The sequence below is a fragment of the Oreochromis aureus genome, linkage group 7, assembly GCF_013358895.1.
Source record: "Oreochromis aureus strain Israel breed Guangdong linkage group 7, ZZ_aureus, whole genome shotgun sequence".
Classification (NCBI taxonomy): domain Eukaryota; kingdom Metazoa; phylum Chordata; class Actinopteri; order Cichliformes; family Cichlidae; genus Oreochromis; species Oreochromis aureus.
Window position 1 is genome coordinate 12,459,350 of NC_052948.1, and position 12,946 is coordinate 12,472,295.

The following is a 12,946-nucleotide window of genomic DNA, read 5'->3' on the forward strand; positions in this document are numbered from 1 at the left end:
CACACATTTGTGCGATCTTAAAATGTTCCACCAGCTGTAGAACACATTTATAAATCCTAGTTTGTGCTTGTAGATTGTAATCATGCACATCTGTGACACCTTTGAGACTGATTTCTCTCCATAACAGGGTGTCAAAATTTTAAATCATACAAGTGCTTCAGTGATACTTACAACAGAAAGGTAAATGGTGGATAAGATGAAGCTCTGGGGTTATTCTATTTCATAGTCTTTACAACATGTACATAGAAATGTAGCAGTTACATAGTCCTACATACAGCTCACACTGCAGGTCTTAATGCTCAATTCCGATTTTTTGATCAAATCTGATTTTTTTGTCTGCTTGTTCACACTACAAATAAAATGCGACAGTGTGAACGCTCAAAGCGGACCGCATGCGCAAAAGAAGATGTCACACAGAACGCACTCTGTTTAGACCCAGAGCAAACAATATTGTTTGACTGATGGCCCTTAATATAAAGACTTCGGACTTTACGTTTCCCAATTTTTGCTTTAAGTTATTTTTTTATTTACATAATAATGTAAATAACCTAATAATGATCCTTACTGCTGTTTTAGAGAGGAGCGGTGCTTCAAAGGATAGTTGCAGATTTCTGTCAGAATCTGCAGACTATACAGTACAAATAAAATGTTCACGTGGTCTTCCCAACAGTTTCACTGACATCTACACTGGATGGCCAGGAAGCGTTCGCGATGTCTTCTCGGGCGCTTCTCCGGCGCCGATAATTGGCGTCTGTCTTGTCAGTGACGTAAAAGACGGATTTAATGCGACATGACCGTTCAAACAGCAGTCGCTTTCTAAAACATCGGATATGTATCGGATTCAGTACCACATACGAAAGTGACACATATCGGATTTGAAAATATCGGATTTGTGCCGTTCACACTGTCATACCATGATCGGATATGGGTTGCATAGGGTCAAAAAAATCTGATGCGCTTTCGCCTGCAGTGTGAACGTAGCCATAGACTCATTCTTTAGCAAGATACGAGCCTGGAACCAGTCCAGAAACACCATTTCTTTTCACTGTCCACCAGCCATCTTCACCTTGTTCCAAGACAACCACAATATCTCCAACAGATAGAGGGAGTTCATCCTCTCCCTAAACAGGTACAGAAACAATCAAAGGGTGATCTTTCAAATCAGTCAAAAGGCTTTAAAATACAAATAAAAGTAGAATGCAAGGATTTGCAAATAATGTTACTCCAAAACCTATTTTACTATGTTAGAGCCATGAAAGTGTCCTATTTAGAAGTTAAAAATCTGTGCCAAGAACCTGACCTGTGCCACATAGTCGTATATAGCCTTGTATTCCTCACTTCCCATTTGGGACGCCTGGAAGCCAGGAATGGACGCATATACTCCATCTGATGTTTCTCCTGAAGACAAATCGCATGTTACTGTGTATAGCCACTCGCAATATTCAGCTCAGACTACACATCTGATCAGGTCATTTAGTTTTTTGGTGCGGTGTGCAGCAGTATTATCATTCCCTTGGTCTGACCCCACAGCCAGATAACGTCAGCTGAAGTACTCTTTCACCAACTGAACCAGTTAGGCTCTAATTATGGACTTTTTTTTCATGTGGAATCAAAACTTGTACTGTGTCAGATTCGCTGCTCTGCTTCCACATTTCCCATTATAACGTCATAAGCACAACCTTGTGTTCATTCCCTAGCTTGGAAATCATTTGTATAAAGAAGAACTTAGAGCTGTTCTACACCGTTTGTTACCAAGATTAAAAGACTTGCACATTTGTTTACTTCCAGTAAGAAATTGCGGTGTCATCCCAACACGATGGTACTTTACCTGCACACTGGGGAACTCCTTCGTTGATGTTTACTTTCGAGCCACTGGAACAGTTCCCCTGCAGAAGATTTGAAAACCTAGAAATTGAGGAAAGTATTCAGTAAGGGATACACAAAAGCTATTGAGCAAAAGCTATGTTTATTATTCTCTTGCTGTGGTGACAATCTGACCTCTTCATGACTCCTACAAATCCAACACTGCCGTTTCTCTCAGCTGTAGGATTCTTTTCGTAGTAATTTTGATATTCAACTGGAGCTGTGGAAAGAAAGAAAAATCTGTTTTTACAGATCCAGTAGCCTGGTAGACCATTCATCTTTCCTGTTTCCTCTGCCAAGCATTACATCGCATGCTTTAGAGTTGAAAGATAATATTAAAATGTTCAGCTTAGAACATATTCAAATCCAAATCAGGAAGGCAGCAGGTTGAATACCTACCTGGGGGGGATGAGCCAGTGGTTTTCATCTCAACAAAGCCGTTGTTGTCTGTGACGATGTCACACATTTCCAGCGACTTCCTCACATTTTCATAGCACTGAAAGAACAGTTTGTCCAGAAAACATTGTAAGCATGCTACCTCTCTGTCCGATTCAGGTGCATGAGAAGCAGCTGCACTCACCTCATCTTCTTTCACACACTGCATTGATAAGTGGTTACAGTGCACCCACAAGGCATTTCTAACGACACTCATGCGGTCTTCTTCTTGCTGCTGAAATATCTACAAAAGAGCAGTTTGAGTGGACACTTATGTTGAGGCTAGAAACTGTATTTATATAGAGTCTTAAAAATAAAGTGTTGCAACTAGCAGCTTCCTGAACAAGTGGAAACTTTAGCCTTCGGTGAGCTCAAAGTACAGGTTTTAGTACCTCGCCCCTGCCACCCAAAAAAAGATAAAATACCATTTTTTTTATATATATTTGAGCATGGGTTTTCATTTGTATGTAAATGTGTTATGAGTTGACATCTGCAAGTGTCCTTATAGGGTTGTGTGAAAGTGCTGAATGCTTAGTTCAGCTTTGTTGATCTTATCACATAAAGAGAGGTCTTATTGCCCGGAAATGTTCTGGGCACATTAGTGACTCACTATTTACTCTGTGAATGGGAAGTGTTACACTCGCTCACAGGCATAGCAGGGCTCAGATACTGACGCTGTGTATTCTAAAAAAAGTATTAAGCCATAGCTTGCCGTTTCAATTTGAGAGAGAAAGAGAGAGAAAATGCACACTTTAAAAGCATACCTCGCATGTGTCAATGTGAGTCGATTCCCACTCTTGACGGATCTTGTCAAGCTGTTCAATGTTTGTCATGTACTGTTTCTCTAAAGGAAAAACGAGCAAATTGCAAAAAACAAACTCAACATTTTGAGTTTTAATGTTCCGTTTATCCTGAAGATACATTAAATAGCTGCACTTTGAGCTGTTTATCGTGTCTTCAAGTAAAAGAGAAGTTCATATGAGCACCATCCTAAAAAAAACATGTCTTGTGAATCACAGTTTCCTACATGTATTTCAAACATCCTACTTAATTTTGCTTATCAGTTGTCCTTACCAGCCTCTTCTGCAGCCTCTCTGCACTGTTTGGATTTGTTGTTCATCTGACAAATAAAAAAGAACAAAAACATGAGACACAAAAAATTATAATAATGATAATACCACAATTAATATAAACCCACAGCTTATAATTACTCAAACAATAAAATCAAACAAGAGGATTCAGTTTTAATAAAATGGAAAAATGGAATGGGATGGATGGATGGATGGATGGATATCAACATAAAACCAGGTCTTGATTAACACTGACTCAGCCAATAAGTGACACCAAATTATCACCTTATTAATCAAAATCGTGACGCAATAGGGGAATAGTATTAACATAGTAATAGTAATAGTGATAACAGTAACTAGTTAGTGAGATGTATCACTTTACTTAAAATTGTCTATTCCTGTTATTTTTTTTCACAGAAAGAGGAACTAATGTGTCAAGTTTTAGACAAATAAGCAGCCAGTTTGGAGTTAAGCAACAATAAATTGTTCAGGAAGTCATTCTGACACTTTGACATAATCAGCTAATTCTAATTTAATGAATTATATGTTTTCCTAGTAACTCATTAACACTCAATGATCCCAAGTTATACAAAAAGTACCCAGTTCCTCATTTCTTAGTAAATCTCCACCGTTTTTGTATTTCTCTGTGTAAAGTTTTTTCATGCTTTCAAGTGGAATATCATAGATATTGTTCGTGACTAAATATCAGTGCCTAAGACACTCTTTTTGTTAGTCAGTCAGATATTCCAGCTACTTTGCTCAGAATGATGCAGATTCAGAGTTTAACTCTAGAAAGTTTTTTTTTTCTTTTATGTTCCTCTGCTGAAGTTTTTCTAAGCTCGCCCTAAATTTAAAAACGTGTACATAAAAGCCTGGCTTGATGCTTGATGCCAGCACTAATGCCTGGAATCATTGACAACTCTCACAAGAATAAAACCTGAAACTATTAATCCACATGCACCACTGAGTCTGAAAAAAATGTTTCCTGCAGTTCTACCGTTGAAATGATTAGTCTTTTAAAAAATATACAGAGTCGCCTCAAGCTTATTTAGCAATGTAAAAATCATATTTACTGATGGGGAAATGACTTTGCTCTGACTAAAATGGGTGAACTGGAACAACAACAATAACAACAACAAAGGTTTGGTCAAATAATCACACAGTAGACCAAACCTACCTTTTCAATCTGTTTGGGAGTGGCTGTGGGGGCAGTGCCCAGCTTCTCAGCCGTTAGCTCTGCCTCATCTGCCTCTTTGCAGCGCTGCTCGTAGGATCTTTTGGACTGAAAGGGAAATCAAACCAAAACCATGTGAAACTACAAAACCCATGCACTGCTCATTAAAACCTTGCTTTATGAGGCCTTGACAGGAAAGGGAGTGGGAGGGTGGAGGGAAGAGACAGTTGGAGGGGGGTTTAGTCAAAAAGAAGAAAGAAAAAAAAAAGAGATGTCAAGCATGTGTACCCGGAGAAACAAAATAGTTCACTCACTTCCTTCCTCTAAGCAGAGAACAGGCATCTTTGTTTATCTATAGTATAACACCAGTGTGCAAAATCTGTCCCCTTTTTATATGCTGTATTGACTTCTTAAACCATTTGCCTTTTAAAACATGCACAACAATGCTTTAGGGTTACAGTGAGGCCCAAGGCCCGACAGGCCTTGCAGAGAAACGTCAGTGATATTGTTCATTCTATTTAACGCTTTTTATATAATGAATAACAAATGACCTCACTCAAACTCAAACCATAATGTGCCTGTGAAAGTAAAATAATAACTACCACAAACCTGTGGTCTGTCATCATGATAGCAAGCGCTGAGCTCACCTCTAATGTTTTCTTGTAGAGGGATACTTTTGTCTTCTGGACCTTCTCCATGATGACTTCATACTAAGGACAAAAGTCATTGCTGTTACCAGGAAATCACACAGAGAAGCAACCAAAAAATAAATAAAATAAAAATATCCTGTTTATGCAAACAAGATGAGCATTCAAATTGGCACCTTTTTTCGCTGTTCTTTCTGTCGCTCTCTAAACTGCTCCATTCTCTTCACCTCCTCCTTTAGTAGCCCAGACATCTGAATGTGCAAGTTTCCGATGTTTTCAATTTCTGAAAAGGGACAAGACACGGGGCTAAGAACATGAAGGATGGACCGGGTAACAACGGCTTTGGTAAAATAATGTGATATCTTCTGCTTACGTGTTTTCATTTCATCAAAAGATGCTCTCAAAGTGCTGTGAAAGTAAAACAATGGTCATTTATTTAAAAAAAGAAGCACCGACTTTTTCTTATAACAGAGAATTATTGCTTAGATGCAGTAAGTATAGTGATACGCAAATATTTCCCTGATACCTACCAGATTTCATACATGCCCCCGGCCTTGCGGGCAATGGTGATAAGCTCTTTTCCATATTTCTCCTCCGCTGTTGCTCTGCATTGACATTTGGGAATAAATGCAGCTATATGTTAATGCAATAACTTTCAAATGTACAAATCTATCCAAAATCATAGAGCCCACCTCATTTTCAAGAGCTCCTCCACTTCTTTGCACGTCCGCCGACCATCAGTAAGCCTCTGAAGAATCGTCTCATAACCAACATTGCTGATGAAGTCTGATCCCTGGGTTGATAAAACACCAGCTACGCTCACTAACAAAGGTCTCAGCCATAATAGGAATCACACAGCAATATTCAGTTTTGGAATGAGAGTAAAAACGAATCCAAAACCATGCTCATTTGGAAGAAAACATTCCTGTTCCTCCACGTTTAAAAAATCTCTTTAGAGAAGAGCCGAGGATTTGAATGACTATCAGTGAGGTTTGCTCAGATATTCTGAGACTGTTTTTTTTTTCCCATGGAGACGCACACTGTGCATCTCACCAGCATTTAAATGGAAACTATTATATACTGTTTCACAGCAGGTTCTGAATGGAAAGCAACCGTGTGGTTAGAGTACCATACATCTCTATTCATGTAAAAAAAAAAAAAAAAAAAAAAAAAAAAAAAAAAAAATTTACATTCATTTAAACACTGAGATCAGGTAAATCGTAATAAGGAAGCACATAACTTTGCGGTATAAAGTTAACCTTCTAAGTTATACAAGTTGATTGCTCTTTCTGCCAGCCCAGTTCTTGTGGCTTTGCTCGTGTATCTAGCACGGTGGCACATGCATGTTCTAAAATGACCTTGTATCCGCCCGATGAGAAAAGAAGCCCTCAACTGTGGTGACCCATTTTTTATTTATTTATTATGAAAAGGTTGAGCTGAGAAAGAATCCTTTAGCTTGTGTGACACTTCAGTCTAGATAAACTGGACATGATGACCACAATCTAGATATAAAAATGCTTCCACTTGTCAGCACTTACTGTAACAATTCAGTGTGTTTTCAAATGAGAAAAAAAAGCTGAAAGATAAAGGAGTGAACTAACTATGGAGAGGCTATGACAAACTAAGTAAATCTATGGTACGTGGTTAGTAGTGTGCAGATACATTATGAAGTTTCAGATAGTTTGGCTTCACGGTTCAATAAAACGTCTAGCCTACTTTAATCCTGCACATGCAAAGCACCCAGAAGTAAAGAAGAATTAGCAGCATAACAACGACTCACCCAAAAGGCATCTTTAAACTGTAATGTCATCCTGGCAGTATATTAAAAAAATAGTCCCAGCTATAGAGTGCACTCAACTTTCAGCCACTTCTAACTCCAAGCAGCGTAGCTGGCTGTGGCTTGATACAACTGAAACAGATCATGACACATTCAGGAAGCGAAGCTTCATGCTGCAGCTCTCACTCACTTACTCATTTGATTTAAATGAGGAAGAGCTGCAACATGTCAGCACTTACCAAAAGCTGAAGTGATAGCGGACACTATTTAAAAAAAGAAAAAACAAAACTATACCATGGAACCAAAACAAAATCTGCTTTGTTTAATGTGAATTGGATTCAGTACTTTTTCATGAAAACTGAAAATTGCACTTTGTGATGCTTCTTGCTCTTTAAGGGTAATACAAGGAATTCCCTATAACATTATGCAATCCAGTACTTTGCCCAGAAACATGTACTGTTGTGTAAGGCTTCAGCTTTTGTTCACATTTTGTAACATATTGTACACAAGCTGAACAATAGATCAGATATAACACGCAAAGGATCTGTGACTGCTGAGATCACTGGTGTGTGACGTAAATACCACAACCTTTCTATAACAGACAGGGAGGAAAACACTACATGAAATCATTTACTGAAACAAATGACAGCTCTACATTAAACCAAAGGAGACTGTTATAATTCATCATGTGTCAGGTGCAGATGTCTGCCGTAGTCTGTCACTTCGCTGTTCATGAATGTTTCTTGATTTTTCAAAACTTCAGCCTCTGAGATCTGTCCATCTCCATCGAGGTCCATTTCCTTGATGAGGTGAAGAGCCTGTTGACGGTAGGAGAGCAAAAATATCAGTGAATACGCTACCAAACCATCTTGGAGAGAAAAGAAGCCTTAACTGCGGATTAATTTAAGAAAATTTTCCAGGACCTCTGGGCAAGGAAGGGTCTAATATACAGGATATTCCCTGACCTCATTTCTAGGTATGACGCATGCTTTTAAAAGGTGCGGTTGGAACATCAAAAAAGGAAAGATAACAAAAAAAAAAGCTAAGAAAATTATCGTAAAATAAACATCTCTCTTCCATTCACTGTACGATCCTTTAACCTGCAAAACGCAGACTTACTTGCACATGGATGTAGATGATGTTAAACATTTGCACAATATGAGACTGTTATGGTGCTCCTGTTGTTTGCATGGCAACTCTGCTGATGGGAGATTGCCACAGATGCAAGTCACGCTTGCTGCTTGTAGTGTTGCAAACATTTTCATGTCTTAAAAGCCTTACAACATTTAGGAGATGCAAGTGCACCTCTTAGGACATGAGGTCACAAATGGTGCGCTGTGAGGCAAGTTTGGGTGTGTCTTAAGGGTTTTCTGATAAACTTCTATTGGTATTATAATATCATACAAATTGGTAATGTTAGTTTACTGTAACAGAAGGTGCACTTTGTTTGTAACACCTGTTCAACTCCTTGTTAATGCAAATATGTACTCAACCAATTACATGACAGCAGTATGCCCTGCAGCATTCAGGGCTAGCCCGACGTCCCGGGCCTAGCGATTTTTCCAGTCGGGCTACCAAAATCTATCTCAGCCCTGCCCATCGGGCTATCATAGGAAGGAAAAACGCTGTCAATGCTTTTGCATTCTTTCGGAAATGTAGCTGGGTAATTATGTCATTTGCATCGGTGAGCCACTGTCAATATGTGACATATTGAAATCGCGTTTGAATTTACGCTTGTTTTTTGCTTTCACTTTGCGATCGCGCGAACTGTGTGTAGAGAGCGGCAGTACTGATTGGTGATGAGTGACGATTAATTGCGCACCAATTCCTCTGACATCGTCTTATCACTCCTTACTATTCAAACCTGACAAGTGAAATCTCCCACAGCAAGCTTAAACATGTAGGAGGTTGATTGCGCAGAGAATCGCTGACTGTTATGTGAGGGCGTGTGTAAAAGCAGCAGGATATATATTTTAGTTCTGCTGAGCCAAATAAGACAGGTGAAGAAGTGACAGCCTAAGAAAAGCTTACCACTAAACGGAAAAGTTATGACAAATCAGACTATGAGGCAAAGAGAAAGTGCAGCTTTATGGTTTCATGGACAAAAGAATTTCTGTGGCTGGAATATGACAAGCTAAATAATCAGGGGTGCACATAAGTGGTCCGCAGGTGCGCATTCGCTGTCAAAATAAAAGACGCGCACCAGATAAGAAGTTGCAACGCGCGTTTGCATACATAAGTTTTTCTGGAGGAGGACAGACATTTGTTTAGAACTCTTAAAGCTGTCGAAGAAGCAAGCTCCTTTAAGCAATTACTTTGGTGTTCCTCCACCTCCAAAGAAATGTCAGAAGGAGTCCGAACCGCAAAAGAAGCGCGTATTCTCGGAAAAGTGGTTGCAGGAGGTGAGCTGGCTTCAAACAAATGATGAACGCACAGAGATGTGGTGCAGAATATGCCGTGAAAACCCCACTCTAGCGGACAAAAACAGAGCCTGTTATATGTACGCCAGCGCGTGCTGCAACTTCTTATCTGGTGCGCGGACCACTTATTTGGACCCCTGTAAATAACATAATGTTCTGCCGGGTGTGTTGTTGGTTTTCCCTCGATTTCTGAGTCGACAAGCGCCTTTGTTACTGGGACCAGTAATTTTAAGAAAGACCCCCATTAGAACCCATGAGAAATGCAAGAAATGCATTATTGCTCAGTCTGCAATATCTTTCCCAGAACAAACACCAATTGCAAAGAACGTACTAAAAATAAACCTGAAAAATCTGTTTAGAACAGCGTACTATGTTGCAAAGAGTGAACTACCATTGGCAAAATTTAGCAGTCTTTGCAAACTTCAAAAAGCAAATGTCCTAGATCTTGGTTCCACTTATCTCTTACCCGTGACTTCAGTGGAAATTTCAAATTCAGGATCTGACACAGACTGATTCATGTCCTACACAGTTCTTACAAGTTCATAGAAATTTCTGTTCAATTAGAACCAAGTATTTGAGTTGATGTTGTAATTTGTGTTTCAACAATTGCTTGATTAATGTTTTGTTTCCGTTACAATATTATACTTTAATGTATAATATTGTAAAGGAAACAAAACAGGAAACAAAACATCAATCAAAAAATTGCTCTCTTTTTTATTCGAGCTACTTAAATTTATTTTGGGCTACCAAAATCTGAAGAGTCCCTGCCCGAAGGACTACCAGGGATTTTGAAATTTTGCGAGCCCTGAGCATACATGCATTTAGGCATGTAGACATGGTCAGGACGGTCAGCTAAAGTTTCATTTTGAATATGACGTTGCTGTCGATGCAGAAATGGACCATTTGTTGGGCTGCATAAGAGTATCTGATAAGGTGAGTGAGGCAAAGAATAAAGTGACAAAGAATCTATATTAAATAGTGGTGTGGCTTGGCCTTGTGTGGAACTTTTTGAGAGACGCATCACAAACATTATTGCAACACGATCTCACTTGCAGCACTAAAATAACTCACTGCTATTCAGAGAACATTTCTCTCCCTCACAAGTGTTTACTATTTTTCACCTTAAGTGGTCTGCTAGCCTCCTGATACCCTGCATCCTCACATGGGGACATTAGATATTGGCTGTTCTGCACCTAATCCTTCATTCTGCTCAATAAAGAATGAAGAATTAGTCAAATACACAATTTGATTGATTTTATTCTTTTACGCTTTAAAATAAACCCATCCCCATATGACATATCTTAAATTGCACATATATTTTCTGTTAAAAGATGGCGCTTAACAGATTCAAATAATCCCAAATATCCAGGGGAAATTAAAAATGCAAACACAAGATATCAGGTTTCAGGAGGTTAAGGGTTAAATCCTTTGTTAATAATCCATAATCCTTAATAATTCTTTATTTCGAATTTCAAATGGGAGCTAGAAGCTCAGGAGTTTAAACTTGTTCTTCTTCTAAAATGGCGCACTTATAATAATTTCACTCTTTATTTTATCCACTATAAGCAAAAAAAAAGCTGAGCACATGATAGAACACATTACTTCTTCTCTTGCTGATCCGTAGCTGTTCGGTGCAACCCAGCGGAGCTGCTCCTCTCGATTCAGCTTGCCATCCTTATCTTGATCATACAGTTCTTTAAACCGCACTGTTTCTTCAATCTCCCACTTCGAAGGGGCACCATCTGATTTAAAAAAAATATACATAGAAAAAAGAAAAACATTAACACTGCACAGATGAGAAAGAGAACAAAAAGGCTGCATGCTTAGATTAGATTAGATAAAACTTTATTAATCCCTCGGGTGGGTTCCTCCGGGAAATTCGGTCTTGGTTTAGTCTCCGCAGCCTTACCATCGCCGCGAACGTCTCCAATAAATTCACTCAGGCTGATGAATCCATCTTTATCTGTATCATATTCACTCAAGACATCCTCAATGGCAAAATCCTATTAGAAAAATAAAAGAAAACCCCAATAGATTTTTCACATGAAACTCAAAGAGCACACTTAGTGTGGATGGAAACATGCATTATCATATCAGGTTTTGCACGAGTAGGAGTTAAATGTGTCTCACAGCCATGTGATCCACTTCAGAAGGGTGGGTGAAGGCAAGAAACTCCGTCACATTGAGGCCAGGTGTGCCATCCACATCAGCAAAGTCAAAGCGCCTCCTCTCCTTTCGATGGAGCTGCAAGGTGTATGAGCCCGTGTTAGAGGTCTGATTGATATTTGAATCTGTAATGTGTAAGAAGAGAGTTAAAGTCTGCTCACATGTCTAAGAGACTCTTGCTCTGGATCCTCCAGAACAGCATCGTCATCAAAACTAAGGAGCTGGTCATGAGCCACCGTGTTGTATTCCTCCCATGTTATAACACCATCCTTGTTGGTGTCAAACTCTGGGAAGCGTTCCTCCGCATCATCCAGAGCATATTTTCTGTAGACGTGCTGAATCCAGAGAGTAATCTCCTCTATGGATAAAACAGACAGGCTGAGTGTGATTATTAATCCCCTTTGTTTGTCTGTGCTTTACTGGGAGAAGCACAAATATACCTGCACTTAGCAGATTGTCACCATTTGTATCAATCTTCTTTACAATATCCATCATTTTTTTCTTCTTATCTGCTGGGCTGAGTTTCTTTATCCCATTAGTCCTCTGCGTAAAAGAAGCAGAGTAAGAAAGTGAGGAGATGCTGGATAAAGGACAGAAATGGAGCTCTAAAGTGCAAGAAAATGAAGGATTTTTTTAAAAAGCCACCTCCTCTCCCAGCAGTACATTCATGTCGTGTTCAGGGTTGTGCTGCTGTCCGATGTAATGATCATCATGCAGATGTTTATGGGAGCTTTGTCCAAAGTCGAACTGAAGAAGCAGCAGTACCAAAAATGTAGAGGATGCCATCTGTTGAGTTATAACACGCTAGAATTGTAACAACACTGGAACTGAAAACAAGTGCACACTGCAAACAGACTTGACAAAATGCAACTGTGCTATCTGGTGGCCAACGGGTGAAAGATAAAAACAAAAGCCAGATAAGGCTAATGTGAAACACTGTTTCTGAGACGGTAAAAAGACGGATTGAAAGACGAAGGATCACGCAGATAAACTGGAAATTGTCGAAACGTTATGTATTTATATTTTCTGTTTAGCTTCTTGAAACACAGAGGGAAAGAGAGAGGATGAGTACGACAACCACAGGGAAGTCAAGAAAAAGAAAGCAACAACAGCGTTCTTTAAAACAAACAAACAGACATATAAAAGAGACGCGAACAAGCCAAAACACCCTAATATTACTAAAATAATATAGGATAACGTAGGTGTTATTACCATGGCAGGTTCTTCGTACAACTCAAGCCTCCACCGTAGTCTCTACCTAGAGGAACGACGAACATCCGATTAAAAACTTCAAAATAAAACAATTATGCAAACTCCAAAAATAATTTGTCAATATGCCGCCTCTCAAATGTCTTATGTGCGCTTTATTCAAGGCTAATAGGCTTCAATGGCTA

The 12,946-nt window shown here is 39.2% G+C and overlaps 2 protein-coding genes across 2 annotated transcripts; both read right to left on the reverse strand.

Moving 5' to 3' along the window:
• Window positions 1–867: 867 nt before the first annotated feature.
• pstpip1a (proline-serine-threonine phosphatase interacting protein 1a) lies at window positions 868–7,105 on the reverse strand. The gene is made up of 15 exons (XM_031747440.2): window positions 6,970–7,105; window positions 5,882–5,982; window positions 5,720–5,794; window positions 5,563–5,597; window positions 5,366–5,472; window positions 5,190–5,252; window positions 4,546–4,650; window positions 3,373–3,418; window positions 3,063–3,142; window positions 2,444–2,542; window positions 2,263–2,359; window positions 1,999–2,083; window positions 1,829–1,905; window positions 1,301–1,398; window positions 868–1,121 (listed from the first exon to the last, which is right to left on the reverse strand). The coding sequence occupies exons 1-15, from the start codon at window positions 6,997–6,999 to the stop codon at window positions 990–992; spliced, it is 1,230 nt and encodes a 409-aa protein (XP_031603300.1). The 5' UTR covers window positions 7,000–7,105; the 3' UTR covers window positions 868–989.
• rcn2 (reticulocalbin 2) lies at window positions 6,583–12,810 on the reverse strand. The gene is made up of 8 exons (XM_031747441.2): window positions 12,765–12,810; window positions 12,198–12,338; window positions 11,993–12,095; window positions 11,714–11,910; window positions 11,517–11,630; window positions 11,296–11,389; window positions 10,989–11,128; window positions 6,583–7,784 (listed from the first exon to the last, which is right to left on the reverse strand). Exons 1-8 carry the CDS (start codon window positions 12,765–12,767, stop codon window positions 7,641–7,643), a joined length of 936 nt encoding a protein of 311 aa, XP_031603301.1. The 5' UTR covers window positions 12,768–12,810; the 3' UTR covers window positions 6,583–7,640.
• Between the last annotated feature and the right edge of the window lie 136 nt (window positions 12,811–12,946).